Raw genomic sequence first — 27,868 nt, 5'->3', positions numbered from 1 at the left:
GAAAACTCTGTAAAAGACTCAAAATCTGCACATCAGCTGTTTGTATTGTGTATCATGTTGTCTCCAAATTTACCAAAGATTTTTAAAACTACATGAACAAGCTCACTAGCAAAATGCTCCACTTTTTTTTTTGCCTTCTAATAGAACCTGATCTGCCACATTCACTTAAAACTGGACAATTAGAAAAGAATTACTAGCTGGAGTATTCTAGGTTGACAGTTATCGTAATTTCACAATGACATGAAGATTTTTGTATTCGTAAATTGATGTTTGTAATTGTATTTGAGAAACTTTAGACTACAACCTGAATATAACTGATACAGTAGCATCTGTTTGAATTTGCAAACACCCTGCCCCCTCAAATCTTAAAAGTTAACTATTCTGCTGATTGCAAAGGGATGTTAATTCCTAACTCAATTTCATTATGGCATCTGCATCACTTCATGTGGGGTGCTGCACAAAAAGATGCTGCAGTTGATGTCAAGGTCTCTTGTAGCTTCCAATATGCTTTCCTTAATGATGGCAGGAGATTGGCTGCCCACCTGGAGGTAAACCTCCTGCTGCTGGCCCTGCCTTGTTGAAAGAGAACGATCTAGTACCACAACCCCCACCAAAGGGTACAAGTTACCAGGAAGCTCTTCCCGCATTGCAAATGTGAAAGCATATACTATGCTTGTTATTTGCTGGTAATTTTCAAGACAAAGCATTAGCCCATAGTACCGCTCATAAAATGATGCTTGAGTCCTGCAGACTTAAGTAGCTGTGGCAGCACTGACAGCTTTCAGAAGAAATGTATTTATGAAGTCAGCTTGCCAATTTGTCTTTCCACAACCTGTAACTTCCTTCCAATCTATTTTAATTCTTCAGGAGGATACATCCTACCTTTCATAGAGGGCAAACAGCTGAACAGTCGTTTTCTTTCAATATGAGTATGTATATATCTGAAATGTTTAAATGTCATAAAACAAAGGAGATTTTCACCCTTTCAATATTAAAATTCATCATTGTGAAATTACTTCAGTTTTAGGTAATTAAAAAACTCTAAAATGATGAGGGCTAGTAGTAAGGGATTAATGATCCATGCTCACTACCTTCTCTACGGTTGGAAGTGAATCATCTATTAGAGTATGCTGCTGATCCATTTCAGAGCAGGCAGAGATGGTTTTGTTGCATGGAAATGCAAATGTGAGGATTGGAAGAAAAAACGGGTGTAATTTCTATATATTTAACCTTCTGTAGCACTGAGGCTTGCAGCTGAAAAAGGCAAACAGAAAGTGCTCCCAGGTCCAGTAGTGCAGATGCAGCATTATGTCTTCAATGTGCAAGAACATTATATTCTTATTATGATATGAAATGTATAGATACAAATGAAAAACAAAAAGTACAACTTTTACAAAATATTATTCTGAATCATTGTATATACATTATACACATTATACATGGATGTTATGTGACATATGCCTCCAAGTTTAGACACAATTCAAGCAATGTCTTTCTGTGTTATTCTTGTGTTTTCAATTGTGAGTCATTCTTGCATCTGTATTGTATTATTATTATGGATTAAAGAACAAATTAGGTGTGGGATCTCATTTAACAAAATTATACTGTCCAATTTAGACTTTTCCAAAAGGCTGGGGCAGAGAGGGTTTATTTAGAAATTTACCAGACCAAGGCTGCAGATTTGCCAAGTAAAATAGCTGTATAACAAAGGCTAGAGTGTATCATGAGAATATGCTTTAGATTTATAATAGTTACATGATGTGCTTATGTTTTTTTTTAAAGGGGAAACAATTATACAAATCAAACAATTCATTCTTTTTAGTCCCACGATGCTTGTATTGCAAATAAGGAGGCATGCTGGAAGTGGAAAATATTCTGTGTTTGACTTTTTTCTTTAAACAAAGATTCCTTTTCAAAATGAAGGTTATACAACTTGTATAATTTTGGAAAATAGAGATGAAGATTTGAAGACGGTTTGGTCCCTGAGAAAATATCTGGAAAACTACTAAAATCTATACAATTGTTCCCAAGGCCACCTTTCCCCATCACTATCAACAGACACATTTATTTTTGAGCTGTAGGCACAAGCCACCTGCAGTAAAGCAGAATCCTCAAATTGGCTCATCATCATTCCAGTTCAGGCCAGGGCTTTAATTAAAGGGCTCCTCCTATTATGTACCATTGAAATGAATGTAAACCTGTCTGCCTTTCTTTTGTTTATGGACCCGCTTATGCTCTATGTCTTGTACATCAAAAAGTTTTCAATCTGGGTAGAAAACCCTGTAAGAAAGCTGCGTTATCACGATACATAATCCTTTCATAACAAAGTGGGACATTTAGTTGGTCTGTTGTTTGCAAGAAGTGGATGACTCCCCATTTCCTTGAGTTTCTGTCCACTTTGAGGTGTCAGTAATGCCGGAGCAGAGAGGTGATGAGAAGCTCCTTTCAGCTGATGAAAGTTGTTTATATAGCTGGCAATCAGTAGAGTGATCTCAAGAATCTGTAACAGGAACATACAAAACTCTGAAAAATACAGTGATGTGTTTTGACTGCTGAAAAAAATAGCTAACTTTTTAGCAAGTGACAATCGCCATCAACTGGAAAAGTACTTGTACTTTATCAAATAAATTAATGATGGGGAGTGAGGAGATGCCTAATAGAGCTTTTTTCTATTGCTCCCCGCCAATAATGTAATGTTATTCCCATTAGTGTGCTGGATACTTTGTCTTCCACAGTCTTAAACAATTCAAACAGATGGTTTCTTTCACTTCCGAGAGAGATTTTGAAGACCATAAGATGTCGCGCTCAGAAAAAACTTTCATGATGTGTTCCCTCAACTTTGCTTGAAAATACCTAGTGCTCAGAGAACTAAAGACACAGCGTAGATAAAAGGAATAAAGACTTCTGGTAGATTTTCACCATATTTTCTCTTTGCAACCCACATAACCTTGCCTATGAGGGAAGGAAACTTGAACAGATATATTTTACTATGCTATGAAGTGTTGTGTTTGGACCCAAATTTATATGTGGAATTTTGTATTCTTTTTCATAATTATTCTGACTAACAGCAAAGGACTTTGAAATCTTTACTTTTTAAAAGACATAGTCAATCTTACCAGTGAAGGAAAGAATCTAGATTTAAAAAGCAACAGTTTTCTTCACAAAAGGTAAAAATATCCTGGCATTGTTAAGAAGTGACTGATCTTTCAGACCTTTTGTTCTACAAGTCCACTGTAGAACACAAATGTACCTTCTTAAAAATTATGTCTGGTGCTGATCAAGCAAATCAACTAGTTATAAGGTACTGCATATACTTTCTGTCTTTAATAGCCTTCTTTGTCCTATGAAAAAATTAGAATGTTATAGACAGGGACATGAAAAGAAAGGGAACACATCAGTATTGTCACTGTTAGCTCTTATATTACTAATTGTTTCACTCTCTAAAACCATCTGGCAAAAGTCAATAATCTGAGAATGCTAGGAATAAAGGAGGTGTTTCATCTTTTACATCTGTTAAGGATTACCCACTAGAAAAAATAGAAAAGTAGCAGATGGTAGGAAACTATTTCAGGTAATATACCAACCTTTGGTTTTGTCATGGCAAAAAGGTGTTTTTCAGTTGATTTGTCCTTTGTCTGAGCATTGTTAACAACCAACATAAAATCATCTTGATAGCCTCCGAAAGTCATCAGACTCTTATATGTATATGTAATTGTTAATCGCTTAAAAAAGAAAACCCAAAAAACAAAATGCAAAGCTATAAGCAGGACAATGCAGGAAAAACAGATTATGACAAATACTTCTTTTAAAAATATAATTACACATGTATTTTTCAAAATGTTGTTGTTGGCCTCTTATGAATCTTGAATTTAATTGTAAATTTTGGGATAGTTTCATTCAGACCTTTGCTATGAGGAATTTCCATTGCAAATGATAACTCTTGTAAGTTTCACCTCTGTTTCTCTTCCTAATTAATTAGATAGAAGATATTGTAAGCGGGTTTCAGCTCAAGTGTGTTATTTAATTTACACAAGTCTTCACTGACTTTAAGAGAAGTTAATCTTAGGAATTCCACTTGAAATCGAAGCCGTGTCTAAATAAATTAAATGGCAGAGTATGAGACATCTAAAGGGATTTAATTCCAGGACTTCTTTTTGTGCAGTGATGTAGTTTACATACACACGAATGAAACTAAATTTTTCACACCTCTGATGAAACATAAATGCTCTTCAAGGCTCCTCTGCTTTCCATGCCTCAGCTCTTATAGTGCAGTGTTCAACACTACACTAGTGGCCTTTGAGTCTATGATTAGCATTTAATTTATCATTATGACTCTCATTAATTTGCTGCAGATGTTCACATTCAAAATTCATCGTAAGACAATATCTGTACAATAACTGATTTAACGTCCTTTAGTTACTAAACCTTTTTTTGACTCACTTTGAAATGGTGTTTTTTCTGACCACCCTTGCAACATCATTTCTGATACCCTTGATACTTCCTACAGAAAAATCAGAATATTCCCCAGAGACTGAGCATTTCTTGAATGGTGAGTAAGGCCTGCTGATACTGTAAACTGGAAGTGCTCTGCAGAAATGCCATAGCAAGCTCTATAAGTAGATAGTGTTTATAGAGCTTTCTGCAGTCTGATGCGAGCTTATTTTGCATGTTCTCTGAACAGAGCTGCTGTTTGCTCTCCTCATGTTCTTTGTTTTATGATTTCTTTAACTGCAAAGAAACATAATGAAAAGGTCCATATCAGTACAATTATAAAGTTGAGATTTTAATTTTCTGATATTCAATATTAGCACTTGCTAATAGCACCATGCCATTCTGTTTCTTTGCAGGATATAAATTAAAGCAGGGAACTTCTCAGGCATTGCTTTTTTGTACTGATTACCATGAGTCGTTTTCTATGAAAACTTTTATTGCAAATCAAAGAAAAATCAGAGCCTAAAATGACATAATTAAATAACACTGGGTTATATTACCTACTATTAAACAAAAATAATACAATGAAAATAACAATCTTTTAAAGTAACTGCTCTTTGCAGAGTGTATGTATTATGAATAATAATAGAAAATGAAGTCTCCAGGAAAAGAAAATTAATGTTATTGTAAGAACTGTAACTATGGATCTACTGACATCTGAATGATTAAAAAATTAACATTTCATTAAAAGATATAAAAACTGTATCTGATAAACAAAAATAAATTCTGTGCAAAGAATTCATTACTTATTTCTATTATTAGTGCTACTATAATGATGATAACATTAAAGTGTTTTGAAAGGCATGAATTTTTGCTTTAAGAGAAAGACTACAGATAACTTAGCAGGGAAGGCTAATGCCATCTTTTATGTAGTATGGTGGTGAATCTCTCCATATACTCAGTATTAAAACCTACTTTGACCAACATTAACAAAGAAATTTCTCATACCATGGAGTTGTAATCTAGGATGCTTATGCCATCTTCATGCACAGCAAACCATATGAAGGACTTCTCAACTGAGGATGCTGCTAGAGGCTACAAAGAGAAATGTTCTTTAATTAGTAATCCAAAATGAGGCAATATGTAAATAATTATTAACTCTCAGCTATTATAGAGCTCTCTCCATCCACAGATCTTACTGACATTTACACTGGGAGGGAACTGATGTAACGCAATTGAAGTAGCTGCCCAAAGCCACGTAGGCGGCCAGTGGCAGAACTATGAACTCAACCTAATACTCCTGAAGCCTCCCCTGGTGCTTAGTCCAGTAAAATGTATAGTCTTATTAACAAAATAAAATAAAAAGCCAGATGTTTTAAAGTTTGTTCACTAGCACATATGTCTACCTATGCAAAGAACAGAGTGCTGATAAGCAATTATATATATATATACTGGGATTACCTAATAACACATGAGGGGTGAGGTGGCAGTTCTGTTTAACATAGCTGTTACTTGAATCAAGAGAATTAAGGTAATAGTGGTTTAAGAGAAATTGAGAGAGGCCAGAGAGTGCTCTAAATACCCTTAACATTTAGTGTTTCTGCAAGGTTCAGCTTCCACAGCTAGTTAATGATGCCTTTTTAATATTCTACTAGTTACGAGGTAAAAAAAGTCTGAAACAAAAAGGCTATCTCAAACTAAGATATAAGAAAATGGAAATATAACACCTAGATTAAAAATGTAAACCAAGCAAATATTGGAAAGTTACTATCATGGTACACTTAGTACTATGGCTATTACATTTCACCAGTATATGGCTTAAACAAGTTAGTAATTTGACATGAGATTCAATCAGCACATGTAGAACACACTCATTTTCAACAAAAAGGTATCACTATTTGCAAATTATATTAAAAAACCCCCACCACTCAAACTCAGTAGTTTCTTACTTTTGCTGCAAACAATTTAGCACCAAAGAAAGACCATTTTCTGGCTACGGTGAGATAAATGCGCACACAGTCTGCAGCACTGTGCCCCCGGAGAGCCATCCATCTTGTAGACAATCGCTGACAAAGCTGTCTGTTGAAATTAAATATGTAATTTAGTTATTGAAAGGAATTTAAATGCTTACCCATAGCGAGTTTAATGAGCAAAAAATAATCCATTTGTTAAAATGATAATTTAATACAACTATCACTTATACAGTATTAAATAAATCCAAAACATCATTTAATATTTTTATGCACATGAAAATTATGAAGTATCTTCTAATTTCTACAACATTATGATTAAATATTGATGTAGCAGTTGCAGCATAAAGGGAAAAAGTCTAGGACAGCTTTTAATGTGTCTCTACAGGTAATCAATCTTCCTTTATCAGTACTCAACAGCTATGCCAGTTGTCATTCCAAAAATCCATCCAGCTTAGCACATTTCTTTACCTGTGGCTAGTAGTAGATGTGGAAGATATGGCTTAATGCTACTCTTGTTTAGTGTATCTGGGTGCTGCTACCAAAAAGGGTGCTTCTGATGCATGATGTGTTCACACTGGCTCTTTTCTTTTGTGGCCCCATGGTGAGCTGGTTCAATAAAATGATCCTATGGAAAACTAATCCTCAAAATCCCCACCCCAGAGTACCTTTCTAACACACTGACCTGCAGGAATGACTCACTGGGCAGCTACAATACTATTAGATGCAGCCCAAGAAAAGGGAGGGGGAATGTGTAATAAAGGGAGATCTTTCACTTGCAGCTTACTCTTCCTGGAAGTTTATGAAGTCAAACTGCACCCTCAGCAAAAGAATAGAAGCAACAGGGCAGGTATAGAGCGATTCTTTCCCTGCCACGGACTTCCAGCCCTGGCAATGGGTAGTTTAGGGACTACTTGAACAGTTTAACAGATGTTTGACTTACCTTCTGTGATTTAGTCTGATCTAGGACCTCTTACACTTTGTTCTTTAAAATTAATTGCACAACTTTCTATTTGTTGCGCATATACTTTTGAGTGTCCTTATTATCTTCTGAGTATGTAATAATGTTACTTTGTGCATATGATAATAACTTTAAACTTTCTCAACCCTGTAGTGAAGAATGAGGGAAACATTTCTATGATGTTTATTGGACTTCAAAATTGCTGTATCATAGAATCATAGAATCATAGAATGGTTTAGAGTTGGAAAGGACCTTGAAGATCATAGAGTTCCAACCCCCCTATCATTGACTTTGGATAATTTATTACACTGTTCTGCTCGTCTTCGTATTAGTAGATGTTGATTGAAATGATACTAATTTTAAATTAAGTGCTACCTTACTAGCAAGTCCACTAAATTAACGTATCGCAAATTTGACTGGCTGCCAGAGATTGCATGTTTGAGTAGCAAACACTCAGGTCATATCCTCATGTCCTTTACTTTCAGTAGTTCTTTAGTCTGTGCACAGACTTAATTTAGATTTGCTGCATAAGAAAAATATGAATTTCAAAATCGCTGGGTTTTGTAACACTATGTAGTAACTTGTACAGCTTTTGCTGGAATGTGTGCTTAATGATGGTCCTCTGTTTAGATTAGAAATATACAGAGGAAATAGGTTATGCAATTTAGTAAGAAAACGAGTTTCAAACACAGGTTTAGGCAAATATGACATAACAGTAAGTTGTACCTAATGACAATTTAAAACTTCCTTATTTCACTCCTAGATTTGTAGAGGATATGAATCACAAAATACATCTCACCTTAATTGTTCCTCTGAACAACCATGCCTGTACCTCTTAGGGTAGAATCTCTCCAAAACTTGTTTTAATGTTTGATTGGACTTAGACTGGGAAGTGACTTGCCCTGCTGGAGTTGAGAAGGGCCGTTCAAAATCTCCAATCTCTACCTAAGGGAAAGACCACGAAGGAAAATTTTTTTGTTACTCCAGAGTAATTTTCTAGCTGGGTATTATGAGCTGTCTTCTCCTCTGTCCTACCAAGTATAAAATGAAAAACAGTTTGTTAATTAATGTATATTTTTCACTGATATAAAAGTCATGCAAGTAATTTTATTTTTCTTATTTTATATTTCCCATGGAAAAAGGATAAATATCAAGTATCAATTGTATAAATATCATACTTACTAATTCTGCTCTGAGATTGCTACATCTCCAGCTGACAAAAAACAGTTTAGATTTATTGAGTAACACCATCAAAAAAATTTCTCAATAACCTTCCCCTGAGACTTTAATTTTTTTAAAAATATAACATCTTTTCAAGACGATGTCTGGTAACAGAGTCTTAGCTTTTCATTAAACAGCTGTTACTTTGGTGTATTAACTTGCAGAAATCATGTAAGGAATAGTGAATGAAGAAATAGTACATGATTACATGATACTTAATCAAAGAGGGCCTGACTGTGTAGGAGGTAAAGCATGTTTTATCCGTACTGGTGCCACCAGCAGCATAGGCTGTAAAGCATTTCCACTGAAGTACTGAGTTAGCCTTACACAAAGATTCCAGCCCAGTCTATTTCCTGCACTGTCACATGTAGAAAGTGGAGGTCACTGGACTGTCAAGCAATCCTGGACCCCTTTCTTTATTCAAGTTTTTCATCTGTAAAACTGCTGTGTGAGTCATTAATGCACAAGGATTACCTGAGCTAAAAGAGCTGTCAATTCCATCGCTAGTTCTTTGTTTACGGGGAAAAGTCCATTGACTATTTGATCATTTGTCTGATATACTAGCAGCAGCTTCTCTCTGTCTGTCTCCCCATGGACTTGAACTGAAAAATACAGCCTACAGAAAAGACAGAATGTTATTAAATAAAGAAGATAGGGAAATGCATTAGCCCTGAGGATTAGCAGTATCTGCTCTGAATGTGACATGTTTACGTTAGCGTCAAAACACATTAGCAGAGCAACACTTGCACTTGAACCAGTGGGCAAATATTTAATTTCAGTCTTCTGAGTTCAGCGTTGCCTTTTTTGGGTTTTTTTTGGCAGCCCTGCTCACCTCTTAAGAACTAGCAAAAATTAACTATATTTTTTTTAAAAAAATCTTGTTACACCGATTTACTATTTTTGTTGCAAGCTTTGAGTCAGCCAATATTTTTCAGATGAAGGAGCTCTGCAGAAATTAAAAACAAATCTTGGGACAAGGCAGAGATGTTATACTTGCTAAACAAACCTATTTTTGTAAGTAAGGCGGACAGTCCTTGTGCCTTCACATTTCCCAGGGTGCTGTTCTTTGGAGGCTTGCTCCCATTTTGAAATAATGTCACAGATCTAGAAGGAAAGCAATACAAAACTGACTTTGCCATGTATTCTTCTTTCAAAATACCTTTGAACAGAAATTGTCAACTTATTTTAATATCTTTTACCTATTACATATCAGAAACATACACAGCTTGAATTTTTAAACTTACTGAAAGATAACTTTACTTGCATTTCTTAGTTGGAGAATTTAATAATTAACATTTTTATTGTTTGTTTATCCTGCAACACACATACTACCTCTGGAAATGGGCCATAACATTAGTGTGAACAGCTTCTAAAGTTACATTTACCAATAAGTACATTTTTTATACATTTTGCTCTCCATATGGTAATTTTTCTGGTAGAGGGAGAGGGCTGATCGTGATGACCCTGCTTCTTTGTCACTGGGGCCTGGTTGTACTGCACCTTGTAGCTCAAAGTGCAGCTGTGAACATTGGCCAAAGGGTGCAAAAGACTACTTGGTGGAAACACAAAAAACTCATTATTCCTTAGTTGCTTAAAGGCTTGGAAAATATCTAATATTTTATGAAAGCTCAGATTGTACTGCATTTTGCCACTCTTTACTGCAAAGAATTTAATTCAAGCAATAGAACTAAAATTCAAAATTCAGAACAAAGATAAACCAAACATTGGAAATTTCCTAAACTGAATCCTAATTTTTCTGTATGTAGATGAGGAACACTTTCTTTGTTTTCTTCCCCAGGATCTCCACACCAGTATCAATGACTTTTGGACCTCAAAATGGTAATCTTTTGGTGCTATACCAAAAATGCTAACTGAAATCTCTAAAAGCATGTTGGACTCCAGTTGCTTTTCGAAGAACTGTGATTAGTAACAGTGTACTTTTTCTTTTTTAACCCAGCTGTTACTTCTCTGAATAATATCAGTCTCCTAGACAAAGCTTTTAAATATAGTTCACTGAACGAATTTCAGCAATTGAAAAAGTGATGTTTTTTAAAAAATCTTTCCTTTTACATTACGAAGAAAAAAACCTAAAGACAGTTTTCAGCCTCAAAAAGGTTTTTCTTTACATTGTCTGGAGAGGTCTGTAAAATAAAGATATTTTGTTGTTTTATATGCAGAGCTCATTAAAGGCTTTTGTTTACCTTGATGTTTCCTTGAAGACAGTGCTCTATATCTTTGCCAGAAGGATCATCAGAAAACAGTGCAAATCCTGACTGAGCTGGTTTCCTCATCCCTGTATCCTGATTCAGGGTGTTCAGAAATTCCTCCACAGTGGTAGAGGCATCAAACCCAACAACCTAAAAAACCAGCCAGAACGTATTTTGCTATCAAACTTATACACCACCACCCCCCCCCTTAAATCTGAGATTTTGAAAGATAATACATCTAGAATAACAGTGGGAATATAAGACCCATTCCGTCCTCTGTGAATAACTTACTGTCATTGGAAATTAAAAATTTCTATAAAAATATCTGTAAAAGATTCAAGATTTCCACATGGGAAGTCACTTTAGTGGAGTTTTCTTCATGCAAAAAATGAATTTCCCAGCAGATTGTAACTTACTGCATTTTGTTTATTAAATCAACGTCACTATCAAAATGCTTCCAAATGTAATACTTTTGGTTTTATTTTCTTTGTTTATACTGTTTTCTTTGCACTTGCTAAACTTGAATTTCAGCTACAGAATTTATATAACAGAAAGCAATCTAGTATCTGATTTTTTTTGTGAAAAATACCACTGAAAAATGAAGAAAACTATAATTTCTTATACTTTTCAATACAGTGGTGAAACAAGTAAGATCAATTAATCATTTTTCATCAAGTGCAACTTCAGAGAGATATTAGATGGAAGATCTACACTGGCAGATCCAAAATATTTTAGAAATGTTGCTCTGTCAGTACTACGTAGGTCAATAATATACAGGGCCTTCTGAGTTTTATTTTCCCAAACCCGAATTTTTATCTGTTGTTAGTAGTACTAAAGCATTTTAGCAAGAGATGACAAATGGCTTTTATACAGATACTAGTTGCTGATGTTTACTTAAATCTGTTTTGAGGGTGTTTTCCTGTACTTGACATATGGAAGGTATTTTAGTCTTTTAGTAGACAAATTTCTTGAAAATGGACCTTGGACTTCTGTTTGGGGCTTCTCAGTGGTTGGCATTAAAAAAAAAATCTGCTGAATCTAGCTTCAGAGATGAATACAAGATTTTTAAATACCACTATAATTGCTTATTTGCTGATCCCGCTGAAGTAATTTATGTATTTAATTATAATTTTCGTAGCCCTCAGAAGTATACATTTTTGAGCAATAAATAACTAATGAGCAGTTATTCCTTTTCTTCGTCAAACTTCAATTTTGAAACCTTTTAGGATGATTTAAATACATGTTGTTTTTTCTGTTTCACTGGTGAAGCAGCGAGCAATTAAGAAACTTAGAGGGGAAAAAAACTCAGAATTCTTCTGTGACCTGAAATGAAAGGTTTATTCGATATTGCTTTGATTTCATATAAAAACTTGCTTTCTATCTAGGAATACTGTGAATTATTAAAAAACTCTTTTCAGCCAGCTCTCACAGTTAGAAATACGAACCAGGATGTGAAGCAGTATGCATGGAAGCCCACGGAAACTTTCCTACTTTCCTACAGGCTTTGACTGATGAAGTCCCAAAAGAGTTAAGAATGAAGCTGTGTTTGTTCTGTAACAAATATGGTTATCCTTCATGACTGATAATGGGAGTTACAGCTGTGCCTCCAGGCCTTCACCAAGATATTTAACTTTCATGATGTCTGATGAAAGGAAGTGGAATTTAATACCTTTCCCTTTTCTTCAGTCTAATTCATTCATCTGGTAGTCAGGTTAAATAAGAAACAGAACTTTAGTATTTCTCACTCTTAAGACATTTTAATTTTTTTCTTTCTTTTAAAGATTTTTTCGAAAACCTTTACTCTTTGTTTATCAAATCAGATCACAAGTACTTTGTGTATGCCATTGCTAGCGCTGGCACAGGATGAAATGAACCATGTTTACCTTAACACTTATAATTCTGTTTCCAATAGACTGATTTATGTATATGCTATTAGGAAGGGGTTAGAAGAGCTCAGATTTCGTGGTCTACCTGACATTACCTGATAGATGCCGTTCATGAAATGAACTGGAATACTAAAGGGCAGTGAATGGTGGTAGGGGTTTCTTAGAAGTGTGGAAAGGATTTCCATTCTGGAAGGTCTGGCTTCTCGGTCTCCGTTCTGCTGGGTACGCTCTACACATCGCTGACAATATATTGCGTATTTCCCAAATTCAGTCCTGTGACAAAAAGAGAAATAAGGCAGTTCCTGGGGACTGACTGAAAGGATAGTAAACTGTGAGTATATCTCTCTGGGGATGCCAGATGGGAGGAGCACTCAGATTGCATTCTGTGAGATTTCCAACACATTTTTCTGTGTGGATTATAGAGAATTAGTCCACTGAGACCAACAGAATTGTGCCAAAGATGAACATGGCTCAGAGTGTTTTGTGAAACTGCCATATTTTGGTTTTCATGGTTTTGCAACATACAGTCAGAGCTCTGCTGCAGAGTATTTTTCAAAACAAAGGATAAATTTCCCAAGCGATGCATAGAAGTAACATGTAATACATTTCAGTAGCACTGGAGCACGTTTCTACTCAAATTTATTTTAAAATACATGACAAAAGATCTGAAATATTAAATGAAAGATTGAAAATAAGGTACTTCAGAAAGACTAGTTGACTAGCTGGGTAGTAATATTCAGGCACACCTGGAATCTGCATTCTTCTTTAGATGAAGTTTAAGAAGCCAAAGGAATGGGTGCTGAGGCAGAAAGAGTCCAACGCAGAGAGCCAAGAGCTGCAAGCCCTGGACAAAAGGAAGACATTCACTGTTTTAAACATCTTACAAAGTAAAACTTCCTGCTGGGGCTCCTGGCCAGCAGTGCAGCTTACTGTGCCAAGTCAAGTAACAGACAGCTGTAAATAGGAATAAAAAATCAAAACACGGAGAAAAAGCTGAGTAAATAAGCATGTCACCTCATTGGAAGGCCAAAGTGCTCTCTTTCTATTTACTTGTGTACAGCAAATTTCTTTCAGGGCTGGAAACGGGAAAGCAGATCGTTTGTATAAAAAGCAGTTAATACACAGGAAAAATATACTAAGGCTGCAAGGCCAAGCACTAAGAAATGCCTGTGTAATTTTAACTCAGCTTCAGTTACATATATAATGAAGCAACCCATGAGACATTTTCCTCCTATTAAGTAGGTAGTAACTATTGAAAAAACAATTATTCGATATTTAGGTATATTTTCATTTCTCAATATGTATCCATAGGCTGACTTAATACAGACAGCTCTCATGTACTCTGGATATACGCTTACCATCACTGCAACTACTTTTCTCAGAACTGTATCAATGCATCACACTGAAATTTAGAACATGGGGTTTCTCTATCTTGATTTATCTGACTTGTCTGGTATTGAATAGAAATTTGACAGCACAGCCACAGATACTCCCTTTCATCAAATACCTGTACTTTGATGGAGGATAGCATCGGCTCTGTTTCAGGAAAACACTGCAGTAGAGGCAAGTGTGGGAGACTACAGCATGAATTTAGGCCTTAAAAAATTAATGTGAGGCTGCAAACATTTTACTGAGTGTGTTAACTCTTAAAAATCATGCCAGTGGATTATGATAGCAACAATTTATTGATCTGTATCAGAGGGAAGGCCTTGGCAGTGGTACGAAAAGTATCAAAGAAGGATTACGATTAAATTCCATCAGCCATATGTAACTTCAGTGTGTGCTAATGGACATGAACGTGCTATATCTGTTATAAAAGCTTTGTGGATGTTTTAGTGATGCACACATACTGGCCATATCCCAAATACGGGCTGCTTCTAGATAATAGGTATGTCTCCTGGTGATGTTCTGTGTTCTGTGGCAAGAGAAAAATGTGACTATTACAAAAGCCTTAATATGGTAATTTCCTGTCTCATTTTCTGATCCATCTTCTAGTTCTGTAGGTATTGCTCCATCATAAGCACTATTGTTCCAGTTCTGTTAATTCTGCACAAACTACTAGCTTTCCTTTCCATTTCAGTTCATTTGATTGTTACATATTTGGATACCAGGGAATAGCTGGCAGTAGAAAAAGTGAAGAATTTTAAGTATGTATTTATAATGTAGCGTGCAGGGTGGATGCAGAACAGCACGACATATGAAAGGTGACATCTGTCAGAAACCCTGAGCATATCTGAGATTCCACAACATGGCACTACAGCTTTTCTTCACACTCATGCTATAGAGGCATCTGACGTGTTTTAGCCCACCAAGCTTCCTGATGCAGCACCTCTCTTTCAAAAGATGCGGTAAAAGAGAATTAGGTTCCATACATGATGTCTTACTCAACACTTGAAGATAGCCCAGCCTTTAAAACCAGCACAGGCACAGATACACTTTTATCAGCAGATACACGTACTTTGATGGAGGATAGCATCAGCTTAATTTCAGGAAGACACAGCAGTAATAAGATGTTAGCTCAGGTTTTTATCTGATTTTAAGTAAGCAGATGCTACAGAAGAGTTGAGCCCCTTTACCATTCTAAACAGTCTGGGTAGTTCCTTCACTGCTGTTGAAATAGATACCATTAAAATAAATGCTGGGTTACCTGTATTGGTCCTGCCTGGTTTTGTGGATGTCGACGTCTAGTCTGTTTAATAAGCTGACAACAGATCTCATTTTGAAGTTCAGGATGCGTGAGGCAGATCTGCAAAGCACTTTGGGCCAAAGATACATGGTAATCAATGGCAGGAGAGTCAACTGCAGCATTTATGAACAACTGGCAGGTCTAGATATAAAATAATAAGCAAGTGAGTTTACATACAAAAAGATCAAACAAATCTTTTAGATGTTCTGTATAACAAGGTGTGCTATACTTGAAGTCACAATTAGTCAGTTTACCAGTAGATTAAGGAAACCCTGCTGGCCCTGCAAAAAGGGGTGAAAAGGGGCCAGAATGGATGAAAAGCTATACAGAGAGACTTAAGACAAAAACACTTCTTAAAAAACATGCTTTTCACTTGGTATCTAAAGGAGTGAGCTCTAGCTGGAGCTGCAACAGTTGTGGTAGTAGGCAAGCTTAAGGACATGCTGAACATAGCTTACCCCTCTACCGAACTTTAAAATGCAAAGAGTACAGCTCTCAATGGCAGCCAGTGTAAAATGTTTGTCCAAGTAGTGAGCACAACAGAGCAGAATATACACAGATAAGAAAACCATAACTCAAAGCCATTTGTTTTACGTCTTGGCATTCACTGGTATTTTTACTGTGGGTAAGTATAACCTTTCATATCCTCAGTACTGTTAGGAAAACAAGGTGTTAAGCATTTGTTGTGCTGTATTAGAAGAAAGCTTATGTATCACTCATTGCATTTACTCTGTATAATGGCTGATGAATTTTCAAGGTATATAAGCAAAATATAAGAAATGGATGGAAGCATTTCTAGTCTATATGAAAATATGTGGATGCACACTACTAATTTTTATCAGCAATGGAATAAGTGAAACATGACTATCTGTTTCTACATCAGTTCCCTACCTGACTTTTAAACTGATTTATACAAAGTTTCAATAAAGGTCATACAAGTCATCTCTTATTTATTTATTTTAGGCAAGTGTCTGTGATTTGAATTAGGTCTGAAATATATTTCAGAGAGTGATTTCCAAATAGATATAAATTTATTTGTATCAGAGAAGTACATTTCCTTTTAAATTTTCATGCTGCAAGATTGCAGAACATAACATGGATGTACTTCTTTAAAGTGCTCGAAACATTTCAGAGGAAGAAGCTGGAAAGTTTGCCTACAAGTGGCTGTGACTGATCATACGGTGCTTGCCTTGAATTACTTTCTAGATCTGAACCATTACATCAAAATTCTCCAAATAGTTGATGCTTCAGGGTATTTTGTCTTTAGACTGGTATAAGTTCTGTGGAGAAAGTTCATTCATCCAAACTCCATGCCTTCCAACTTCTAATTCATTTCACAACGTACAGAAAAAGGAAGAGCAAGATTTTATTTTGTCTCTGAAATAGACTTTATAGCGTGGCTATTAGTTAACGTTCAAGAGTCATTTTACCTGGGTGAGGGCAGGAGAGAGGAGTAAGAAGATTACTGGCTTTGCAGCATACTCCCTCTCAAAGATATCAACCACCTATCTGGCCTTTAACTGGGAAAGATATTACTGGCATACAAAAATTCTCAAGAAACTAGCTGCAGCACAGCAGTTATGAACCATTAGGTGTCTCTTAATCATAAAGCCTTTTCACTACTACTGGGAGATACATTTGTGTGTTTTTAAAGGTGTATGGATATCTTTAAAAGTGAATTCAAAAAACTGTTGTGAAATACTTTCAATAATTTTACTCTGTAATATTTTCTCTATTTATATTACTAGAATACCTAATCAGTCTTTTAAGAATAACTACTTCATATGAAGATTTTCTTTTTATGAAAAAGAGCAGTAGAATCTCTAACTTCTACCTCAATTTCAGGTATCTATGACTTGCTTAAACTTAAACTTTGGTTTGTTTTTCTTCCAGTTCTGAAAATGTCTTCTAGCTGATTTAAATATATCTGCAACAAAACTTTCACCTACCACTTGTTCTTCCTGAAATCTAATTGAAAAAATAGTATTTGAGATACAGTTCTCTGAACAGACAGATCCATCAATGCTGTGATAAAATTATCATCCAGGATGGCTGTGGATTTTTCTACTAACTTGCAGATTATCAATAACCTCAGTAGAAAGGCCAAAAGTTGAAGCCTAAACTGCTCTGTCACAAGTAAAAGTGGTCTCTTTACATTGGAAGTGATAGTCTTTGGTGAGATAATATGGGTACGTTCTGCTACTGTCCATTAGTTACCTCCATTAAAGATGAGCCAACTTCTCCATTCTTATCTGTTGAACATCTCTAGTAAGCCAATTAATAGCCATTCTTTAGCTAAGAGTTAAATTGTAAGTCAGTTAATAAAAAAGGCATCTGCTGTGGTTTTACCTTAAATAATTTAATTGCTTCAGTTTGCAAGGCTTCTGATGGCAGAGTTGTAAGAGGGGAAGTAATTCCTTCTTTGCTGTGGCAAAGGGTAGGATGTCTCCAAATCTGAGAAGCTAAACAGATAAAATATATAGCTTTTGCAATTAATTCAGTTCATAGTACATTCAGTAAATAAGTATTAGCAGATTAGTATGTTGAAACAAAACCAAACTTACTGGTATCGCCTTCCACATTTAATAATTTGCAAATAAGTTGTTCAAAGTCAGATCCAACATTTACACTGGTACTTCCAGCTGCAACTGTCAGATGATAAAGCCATGTGTCCTAAAGTAGAAAAACACAGCAGCTCACTCATTCCATGTTGGAAGGAGCTGCTTCATCAGGATTTTGCTCTCAACTTGAAACACTACCAAAGGAATTTGCCTTTGTTTGAATACACCTGTATTCATGGTGTCTACTTTACAAATATTAAGCAAGGAAGATTGGACAGGGCTCTCTTCAGAAGTCTTTTACCCTCAGAAATCGTGGGTAATTATCAGGGCACTCTTCCTTTCCTCTTCAGAAAGCTAACAGTAGTGCCTTTTTATCAGTGCCAGATCCTGCTAACCTGGGGATAAGGCCAGAAAGCAAAATGAGATCTACAAGATTACTTGAGAACAATGAAGGAATAACAATAAAAATGGTTTTAACCATCCCTCTTATTTCTCCTTCACTTCAGTAGGGCAGTCTTCCCTAGTGTTAGTCTTATCAGTGAAAATAACTAACAGTTATTTTAAGGAAGGTCTGCTAGAAGTCTATCTACAAGTTAGTGTAATGTGAGCAAAGTTCTCCAATTACAGCATATTTGAAATTCTCCAATTACAGCATATTTGATATTCTGCACCACCTCCTTATGTAGGCAAGCCTGCTTACGTTAATGAAGGACCTTCTCCTTGCTTATTATATTAAACTACAAGCCAGATGACTTGTAGGTCCTCCTTCTCTTTAAGAAATGTTTGTATCACAGCACCATAATCACAGACATGTTACTGGAACTCAATAAAAAAGTCCTTTTATTACCTTCTCGTGTTTGGATCCTATAAGGAGATAAGTGGGTCCTTGATCCTTGGGGTGGATAACAACAGTGTAATGTGTTGATAATAAACTGCGACCACTAGCCTCATAATCTTCATCAGAATCACATGACCTATCAACTTCTTCAACCTTCGCCTCAAAAAGCTTGATTTGACCAAGAGGAAACTGAAAGTAAATATCAGAAGTGGTGAGAGAGCAAACACTTGTTTTAGTGCACACTGATTTTATATTTATTATTCTACAAACAAAAAGAAAAACATGAACTACCATCAATACCCATTTGTATTTATTCATTTTAAGTCCTGCCAAGGAATGCCAGATAAGCCAGCTGTTGCTGACAGCAGAAGGAGAATGGTATGTGCCAAAGTCTGAAAGTGAGATTTTTAAAAAAATCTTTTCCAGGTTTGCTTCTGTATCTAGTTAATGCAATAAATGTCTGTTAGGTGAGAGAAGTAATTCTTCAGAGTTTCCAGACCTGGTTCCAAGCAAAAATCACTGGGTCAAGCCTAGTACTTTAATTATAATCTTGTTATTTCAGAGGACAGCAGTGTACTGTCGATGCATCTATTTTGTTCATGCTATAAATTCAAAAGGTAATTTTTTTGTGTGGTAGACCTTCTCAGTTGGTTTCATTCTCCAGTCTGATAGATCACAGTACTTGAGTCTTGATTTGTATATGTAGTTATCATCATTTATCAGTAAGTATTTTAGATGAAAAGTCATTCAAAAGGAGATTTTCACAGAAGTAATTATTTCATAGTCATTATCAACAGGAAGCCAGGACGAACACAAATACAGCATGCAATCTTCACAACTGGGTGACAGGACTGACAGAGGGTGGCAGTCCTTACTGGCTATTGTAAACAAAGCTCCCTCCCTTCCCACAGCACCACTGCTCTTTCTCTAGCCCTTCAGACATCAGGATGTTCGAAAGAGTGTTATTTAATGGTATGATGAAGAAGCCTTGGCTACTGTGTTTCTGTGTTGTGATGTCTACTAATGCCTAGTGATTCAGCAGAAAGAGAGGGATATTTGTTTCCCTTTGCTAAAAGGCTGGTTGGGCACTACAGTAACTAGCATCTTATTTATGCCACGTGCAAGTGTAAGCCTGAAGTAAGTTGTCTTGAAATATCAACACCAGTGAAAAGCAGATAAGGCCTCTCAGTAATACTGTTTAAAAATTGAAAATACCATACTGGAGTGTAGCTGGCAAGTTTGACTCAATCTAGGGTGGGCTTCTTGAATAGTGATTTGATAAAGTGAGCTGTTAATAATATCATTTTGAAGAAAACATGACATAGTGGTGGCTCTTTATTCCAGCGCTTTCACTAGTAAGAACTAAAGATGCATGTGGTTATTTGTATTTTCTGTGGTGCTTCTGAAGCATTCAACTTTTTGAACAAGAAAAGATTCTGAGAATCAAGAGATGTCATGTCACATGGAAATAGTCAAGACTGAGTTATTCACGAAGTTTAACTAAGACACAGTTGGCTGATTTTTTAATTCGAATTCCATTTTGAAAGGAGGCCACTTAAATGGACTCTGTTACTATATTAACCACTGCAGATATTGTGTAATTTGTTTCCACACAGACACATTCAGCTACAGGAAACATGTTTTTAATTAGCAAATTATTGAACATTAGAAATGAACTAGCTTTGGAAAACTTTTCATACATATTCTGCTTACGAAAGCTAAATTCTTACTCTGTTACAAGCTAGCAAATTAGTTTTGGTTTTGCTTTAAAAGGGCAGCAAAACTTGTTCCAAATGTGAGGGAAATATTCACCAGACTCCAGCAAAATTCTTAAATGTTTCTAAAGGGCATGCTAAAACCCCAAAATCTTAACTGATAAAAATGTGTAAATTTAGATACTTTAAACATAGATGTTTCTTCTAGGAGGAAATGCAAGTTAATTTTAATGTCTCTGTAAAATGAGCTAGAGATTAATAATCTAGTCATTTGATTCAGCAGCCCTGTATTACACTTTTTTAAAGTGTAATTAAAATGTTTTTATGGATGGTTACTGCTTATTCATATAGTTCTAGAAATAAGGTTTAGTTTTAACGTTTAAAAATTGCTTAAAAAAGATAGGATAACAAAGGGAATAACTAGCTTTATACAAAGACTATGAATTACTGGGTCCAATGTGATTATTAGGTTAGATTACAAGTAACAAATGAGGGTTTCTGCATTTTTTTTGAAGTGTTGGTTATAATGGCTCAGTGGACTGTTACCATTTTGTCAAGTGTCAGCAGTCTTTTTGGTACAGCTAGGTAATAAGGGTATGAATCAAATATTCATAACCTCAGCAGTATTAACAGGAATTCTCGTAGTAGTTTCCCAAATCTTGTTCCTTTCCCATGTGCATTAAAAAGATGTTTCTTGATGACAAAACACAATGCCTTGGTAGCAAAGGACAGGCGAAAAGTATGTTTAGGAATTGTCCCTTTGTCCTGTCTCTGTAGGTAAATATGACTGGAAATATTAGGACCAACAATGTTCAGAAGTGTGGGTAGAGAACTAAAGCTCAGGCTCAATGTGGAAGAGCCAGGTCTTGCTCTTCCTCAGCTCCTTGTGTCCTACAGGATATGGGATGTTGGGAGGCTAACTTAACGCGGATTGGATCCTATTTCTTCCTTTTCTTCCTCAAACAGTATTTTTCCTAGGTTTTAGAAATAATTTTCTCATCCCTTTCTTTTGCTGTCCTCCATCTCTGTTTCTGTCCACTTCATCACTTGTAGACAGTGAGCTCCTTTTCCATAATCCTGATGAGGAGTGGGAACAAATCCCCTCCACAGACACACATCTGCAAAACAGCAAACTCCGCACCCTGCTAGGGTTTGGGGTTTTTTGCCTTCTTTGCAGCACTGTGGAGGTACGGTGGCATACCAAAGAACAGGATTTGGAAGTCAATTAATGGATAAAAATTTAATTTATTGGAACTCGCAGTCACTGCCCACTGCAAACATACATTAGAAAGGATCAGCTTCCAGAAGTAAGTGGCAGCCAGGTCTTTTCTGATGAGTCTCATGCCTGTCAGAAAGGGAGGCCTGAACTGTCAGCAAATTGGTGTGCCCCTTTGGCTAGAGATAAGAAGATGCAGAATATATATCATGTCCTGTAGGAGAAGACGACCCATGGGTGTGCCCTGGAGTACTGTCTATTAGATAGGAACTTTCCAAGTTGACAATCTGTGAAGTCTAAATATCTGGTAATCATGATAAAATGGGCATATACTACCCAGGCTAATTGTACCTTAATAACGCTGTACCTTACTGTTTAAAGTCTACTTCAGTATGTTATCTTCCATTCACTGAGGAAACAAGTAAGGGACCAACCTTGTCTTCTTGATTACGGAAATAATACAGAACTTTTCCAACTAGGGTACACCAAACTCTTTTGGAATATCCGTGTTTCACCTGAAATTACAGAACATTAGGAACAAGCACAGCCAGAGAAATACAGACTGCATTTCACCATCTCTGAATTTTGGTGATGTTGGGAGTAAATGCCTTAGTTCAAATTCCTTTCCACATAGACAAATAATTAAAACTGAGTAACTGTATTAAGGGCATAAGAATTAAAGCATTAGATGCTCATCTAAAGCCCAGTAAGGCCAGTGTGGGTTTTTCATTTGGCTTTGGATCAGGCCTAAATTAGTGGAAGCTAAGGAAATGGAAAAAATTAAAAGAGAACAATTCCTTTTATACAGTATCGTTATTATCTTGAAATAATCTGTTCCGGTGAGTACTATAGAAAAAGAGCACTCCTCTGAAATAAGGTAGGTCAAGTAGCTACTGAAACATGTGCTGAACTAGGATATCACTGAAGTGCAAATGAGGAACTCAACACAGGAACTCATGAATTAAAAAGACAAAAAGAAAAACCAAATCAAATCAAACATCCAGAGGAAAAACACATTGCCCAAAGTAGGTGAGATGATAGTCCTTCTGGATTGTTCACATTGTAAAGCACTGGGAAACCAAATACGCGTCTGTTTTGCTTGTATTTATTTTATTGTAGGGCCATTTTCATCTAGATATTATTCTTAAGAAATATGGAATAAGGCAGATTGGGGGGAAGGAAAGTGTTCCTACCTTTGTAAGTAATCCTTTCATGGTTGGCTTGATTTCGGGCTGTATGAAAAGTGGGCTTGCAGCCTGTATTTTAAGAACATTTTGTAGTACTTTGATCCATTCTTCTAAGATGTTGGGAGAATCTGCAGTCAGGTAGTATGTTCGTTTTTCTGTGGTCAGCTGTGTAGTAACAAAAGAGTTTTGAGCTTTAGGAACACTACATGTTTGACCCCACAGTGTGAAGATTATAACATATACTTCCCAATGTAGTTTCACAACTTTGGGGGATTTTTTTTCCCCAATGTACTTTTCATTAATGAAACATTCTGTGGCCAGACAAAGCAGACAGACCCTTTCTAAGGCTTTATCTGAAAAGTTCCAGGACAGCAGAGTTGAGAAAACTCAATCTCCTTTCAGAGAAACAACTTCTCTCAACCCTAATGGCTGGCCCCAAGACTACTCTCTTTATTTATATCTATTATGTGATGATCTGACCTTTGTAGCAATACAAACAAGACTACACATGTAGGCCTTTTTATAGTTTCTGTAACTGAAATGATACTTTGCTTTCAAATGAAGGGCACTGATTAATTCCAAGTCCACATTTGGACTTCCAGTGCAATAGGGACTGGAACAAGGGGTCAGTTTTGGGGATGGAGGGAATAAATACCCACTGAAACACAGATGAGAAAAGCAGGCACCTGAATTGTTTGTTTTCCATCACCCCTTTCAATGTGGCTAGATGCATTTAGCTCAATTTGACCTTGGGGTTTTCTAATGACATCACTCTGTATGGAAAGAATGGAAAAAGAATATTTTAAATCTACAGACAAATTGCAATAAATAATTATAGAACTCATTTAAACATTAATCTTGATAACTACTTCCTAGTTAGACATTGAGTATCTTGTACACCTCTTGAGGAACTGAATGCTGAATCACTCTCTAACAGCTCAGACACCAGGAATGCATTTCCTTTCCTTCTAGCAGCCCTAGATTCTCAGTAAAAACAACGTAATATTAAATAGCAGATAAGTTACATGTACTTACTGGAGATTTGTAGTACAGTAATTCGCCTCCTTTTAGCACAAACCAGCGTCGTTTCCAGGTCTTTACTTTACCACTCATTTTTAACAGATATCCAGATTTTTCCAAAGGTTCCTGATTATTCAGAAATTAGATAAAAAGCAGTTAGGTACACATACATACCTATACCCCTTAGAGATATGTATAAATACACACACGCACGCACAGATATTTTAATAACTTAAAAGCATGCTAAATAATAATTACACTATTTGATAAGACAGTCCAATGACAAAGTTTTTACAAGCATCAATTAAGACAAATGCCATGCATGTTGGATAGCTAATTAATACCCCTACTTACTGTTATAGTACATGAAGGAGAGTAAGTGATTTGCCCAGAACTATACAAAAGAATGAAGAATATGATGATTCCTGATTTTACTTTCTACTTATTTGTATTAAACAAGGAACACAATGAATACAATGTAAATATGTATCTTTTCCCAACTACAGGGCCTAACATACAGACCAGATATAGAGCACCATAATCCAGAGCTCCGCACAGACATACTTTTTAGTATGTACACCTATAGACAGAGTTCACAGATTTGCTCTGTGAAGAAAGCTTAAAATAAATTATCTTCATCACCAGGCAGTCAATCCACTTGTATGTTAAGACTCTAACTACCAACACAGGCCATTAAAAAACTCCCGGAGACAGACCAATACCTCATAATGGTTTGGTTTCTTTGATCTGTCCTCTCATGTTGCTGTACTTGCAGTTTCTCTGATGCGTAAAGTTTTCCCTGTATGAGGAAACTATAGAAACGTATCACTGCCCACAGATTTCTACTGATGTCTCCAACTCCTTCAGTGGAATGCCAAGCTGATTTTAGTATTTCATATGCAATCTGATACCAGATCTGGTTCCAAGAAAGGAAAATCTCAAGTGCTTTGAGTTGTCTATCTATTTCCATTCATTATATAGAAGCTCAGAATTATCCTCCGCTTTTCTTCAATCATTATAGTCTTATATGGCTACCACTGTTGGGATATTTTGCTATTTGTACTCATAAGGCAGTCTGTGAGTCAGCAAGACTGAATATAGAGATTTGGCACCAGTCTCTCAACATAAATATACACACAGCACCACAGGTACATGTTTTCACAGAACTTCAGTACTCACATTTTTTCCATTATCACTAGATGAGGAAGAGGTCTTAGGAAGTTTTTGCTCTGGCTCTGAATAGTCTGTATCTACTGAATACGCATCTGGAGGAATAGCATAGTCACTTTCTGAGGTCACAGAAGACAGAGACACACCTGCATTAAAAGAATGAAGGTTTTTTTTTTTTATTACGTTAGAAACAAATGAGATCAGAATATCCATGCAGAAAGAATATCTAAGTAGGATCTGCAGGCAAACACAAGTACCAACATAAATCCACTGGAACCAAGCATTTTTTAAAATATCAGCATATTGAACTATTAGCACAGTGCTAATATCTGAATCCCATTTTCTTCATAATTAAACAGAGTTTAAGTCACTTGTGAATGAAACAACAAATACATGTCTTCTCTATATAATCACATTCTGTTATATTACTGCAGCTTTTTTAAAGAGGGAGTTAGTGCCATGCATCAGACTCATTCTCTAGAAAATGAATACAGGATCTTTAATTAAACTAAGCAACTTTCCCCTTCCCCTTTCTATCATTCACTCTAGTATCTGGATTTCTCATGCAACTGCTTGTGTACTAAGAAGCTATGCTCAAGATCTGCTATGTATTGAAGCTGTAGGTGACTGTTTATTTTGCAATTATTATGAATTTTTATAGTGAGGATTTCTAAAAATCTGAATTCCAGATTTCAGGATATTTTTTTTTTTAGTTTATTAGCTTTAATCCTGAAAAAAAAAATGCACCTGGTTTTCAATTATAGTGAATCATCAATAAAAATTCACACTCCTCCCCTATTCATCATAGAAATAATTATTTTCAAACATGTGAACATGTCCTTTTGTCCTACTCTGAAAGGTTACTCTCCAAGATAGAAATGAAGATGCCTTGTTTCCTTTGTTTCATTAATTTCCATACTCATTTGCCAATTTTATTTTTGAAAAAAATCTTTTCTCATTTATTGCTTTGGTAAACCACCTGGGCTTTCAGTGGTCTCTTCTCTCCTCAAGCAGGATCTTTAATAAGAAATATGCAGCAAGCTAATTATGTGCCTAAATTTGTGACTGCCTAGATTTTTAAACAAAGCGATCTCAACAAACGTATGTACATATATCCTTTGTGGTTAAGAAAGGTTTCCATGCATGAAACAATGCAAGGACTATTTTATGAGAAGAAAGCATGAACAAAAGGAATGGTTCCATTTTACAGCCAAGGATATAAATTGTAGGTGAAACCAGCTATTAAATTAGCTAATTCACTTTTCCTGTTGTGCAAGCATGTAACAAGTCTGCAGCCACGACACTGGTTTTCACTCAGCAAGATGGAGCTGCTGGGAAGCAGGAACTCTGCGTCCTTTTCACACTGACGTAGCAAAACTGTAGCTACACCACTGGAAACGGGACTCGACGCCACGTGTGGCTGGCACTGGAAAACTCCTTGTGGACCAGTGACTCTGTCTACCTGCTCAAGCGTGACCAAGTGGAGCATCTGCTAACTGGGATTTTAATAGGTATAACACAGAGTACTGAATAATGTTATTTTGCATTTCTAAAGCAATGTACAATGAAGGATCTTAACACTTGGCCTCACAGGGATCTTAGTCTCCCTTGGTTTACCCAGTGAAGAAATATTCACAGGGATATAACACTGATACTGTCACCCCATGAGGAAGCGTTATATCTTTCAATGTTATGAAGCACATTATTTTCATTCTGCAGATGGAAAACACACAGTTACCTAGAGCCATGAGAACTGTCTTCCACAAAAGACAGAACATTACTGGATTCAAGTGTTTTAACTAAATCTGTGCACAGGACTTTGAGACAGTCACTGTACAAATGAAAGAAGTCCTTTATTGCATGAGATGACAGAATGAAATACTCTGTTGAGGGAACTTTTCTACCTGCTTTCTAACCACATGAAACTGTTACTTTGTTTTATAAACTTGAATATATGCATTTTTTTTTCTGATGGCAATTACTTTTTTCTCTATGTCATTTTTACCTACCTACACGTAAAGGTCATAGGAAGTCATTGGCATGACAGAGTACAGATAGAATGGAGCTTCTTGCTTTAAATGTACAAGGCACTTTGCCCTCCTGACAACAGCCAGCTCCTAGATTAATGCCTTAAAAAGGTATCTATAATAACAGCAATAAAAAGAAAGCCATGTGTAATAGTCCTTTCTCCTGCTTGAATAATAGATCTAGGCTTTGGTAGCTGAGACAAAAACCTAGATTTAAGATGTCTGTGCTGTTTAAGAAGAAGTCAATTTCTAAGAAGATCATGTAAACTGCCTAGTTTTCCAAACTTCCCAGAAGTTACTCATTCTTACAGTTTTTGCCTACCTCGTTTCATAGCCCGAGGACTACCCGGACCACTTCTGCTTCGAGAATCAGACCCAGAAGTCCTTGAGCTGGACCGAGAGCTGTCTTCTTCCTCAGATCCTGACGACTCATCGATAAATGGGCTGTTGCTTATTTGAGTTGCTTTCTGCAGAAATTAACACAACATTCCTTGCTACCTTGCACAAAGGGTATCAGTCATTTCCTTCATACTGTGGCAGAGCTCTGCTGACTTTGTAACATTCAAAGCTGTTCTTACTTGGGTTGTGAGTTTTGGCACACAAATATAACATAAAACTGAATTCCCTCTGCCCTCTGTATACTTAACCACCCCCACACTTTGAAACAGAAACCTGAGGCAGCTCAAGACATGGGTCTTTCCAAATCACAAAAGGCTGCCAGAAAATAAACAATGCTGTGATTAGTTACTGCTGGCTGGCTGACTATAAACAG

General features: G+C 36.2%; 1 protein-coding gene across 1 annotated transcript in view; it reads right to left on the bottom strand.

The window, feature by feature from the left end:
- Positions 1-1,352: 1,352 nt before the first annotated feature.
- Positions 1,353-27,868, bottom strand: part of PLEKHH2 (pleckstrin homology, MyTH4 and FERM domain containing H2) — a 50,961-nt gene continuing 24,445 nt past the window's right edge. Inside the window, exons 10-29 of the mRNA XM_082480423.1 lie at positions 27,419-27,563; positions 25,079-25,215; positions 23,915-24,025; positions 23,566-23,652; positions 22,886-23,044; positions 22,127-22,207; positions 18,771-18,950; positions 17,927-18,035; positions 17,712-17,824; positions 15,324-15,503; positions 13,423-13,520; positions 12,772-12,949; positions 10,785-10,940; positions 9,590-9,687; positions 9,058-9,199; positions 8,162-8,307; positions 6,381-6,510; positions 5,440-5,526; positions 3,585-3,722; positions 1,353-2,500 (exon numbers count right to left, since the gene is read on the bottom strand). Of these exons, the coding sequence (XP_082336549.1) occupies positions 2,318-2,500; positions 3,585-3,722; positions 5,440-5,526; positions 6,381-6,510; positions 8,162-8,307; positions 9,058-9,199; positions 9,590-9,687; positions 10,785-10,940; positions 12,772-12,949; positions 13,423-13,520; positions 15,324-15,503; positions 17,712-17,824; positions 17,927-18,035; positions 18,771-18,950; positions 22,127-22,207; positions 22,886-23,044; positions 23,566-23,652; positions 23,915-24,025; positions 25,079-25,215; positions 27,419-27,563 (2,658 nt within the window). The 3' untranslated portion in view covers positions 1,353-2,317. The remainder of the gene's footprint in view (positions 2,501-3,584; positions 3,723-5,439; positions 5,527-6,380; positions 6,511-8,161; positions 8,308-9,057; positions 9,200-9,589; positions 9,688-10,784; positions 10,941-12,771; positions 12,950-13,422; positions 13,521-15,323; positions 15,504-17,711; positions 17,825-17,926; positions 18,036-18,770; positions 18,951-22,126; positions 22,208-22,885; positions 23,045-23,565; positions 23,653-23,914; positions 24,026-25,078; positions 25,216-27,418; positions 27,564-27,868) is intronic.

The sequence above is a fragment of the Vanellus vanellus genome (assembly GCF_965231255.1).
Source record: "Vanellus vanellus genome assembly, chromosome: 3".
NCBI lineage: Eukaryota > Metazoa > Chordata > Aves > Charadriiformes > Charadriidae > Vanellus > Vanellus vanellus.
The sequence above is the reverse complement of the archived record's forward strand: the minus strand, read 5'-3'. Positions and strand labels throughout refer to the sequence as shown.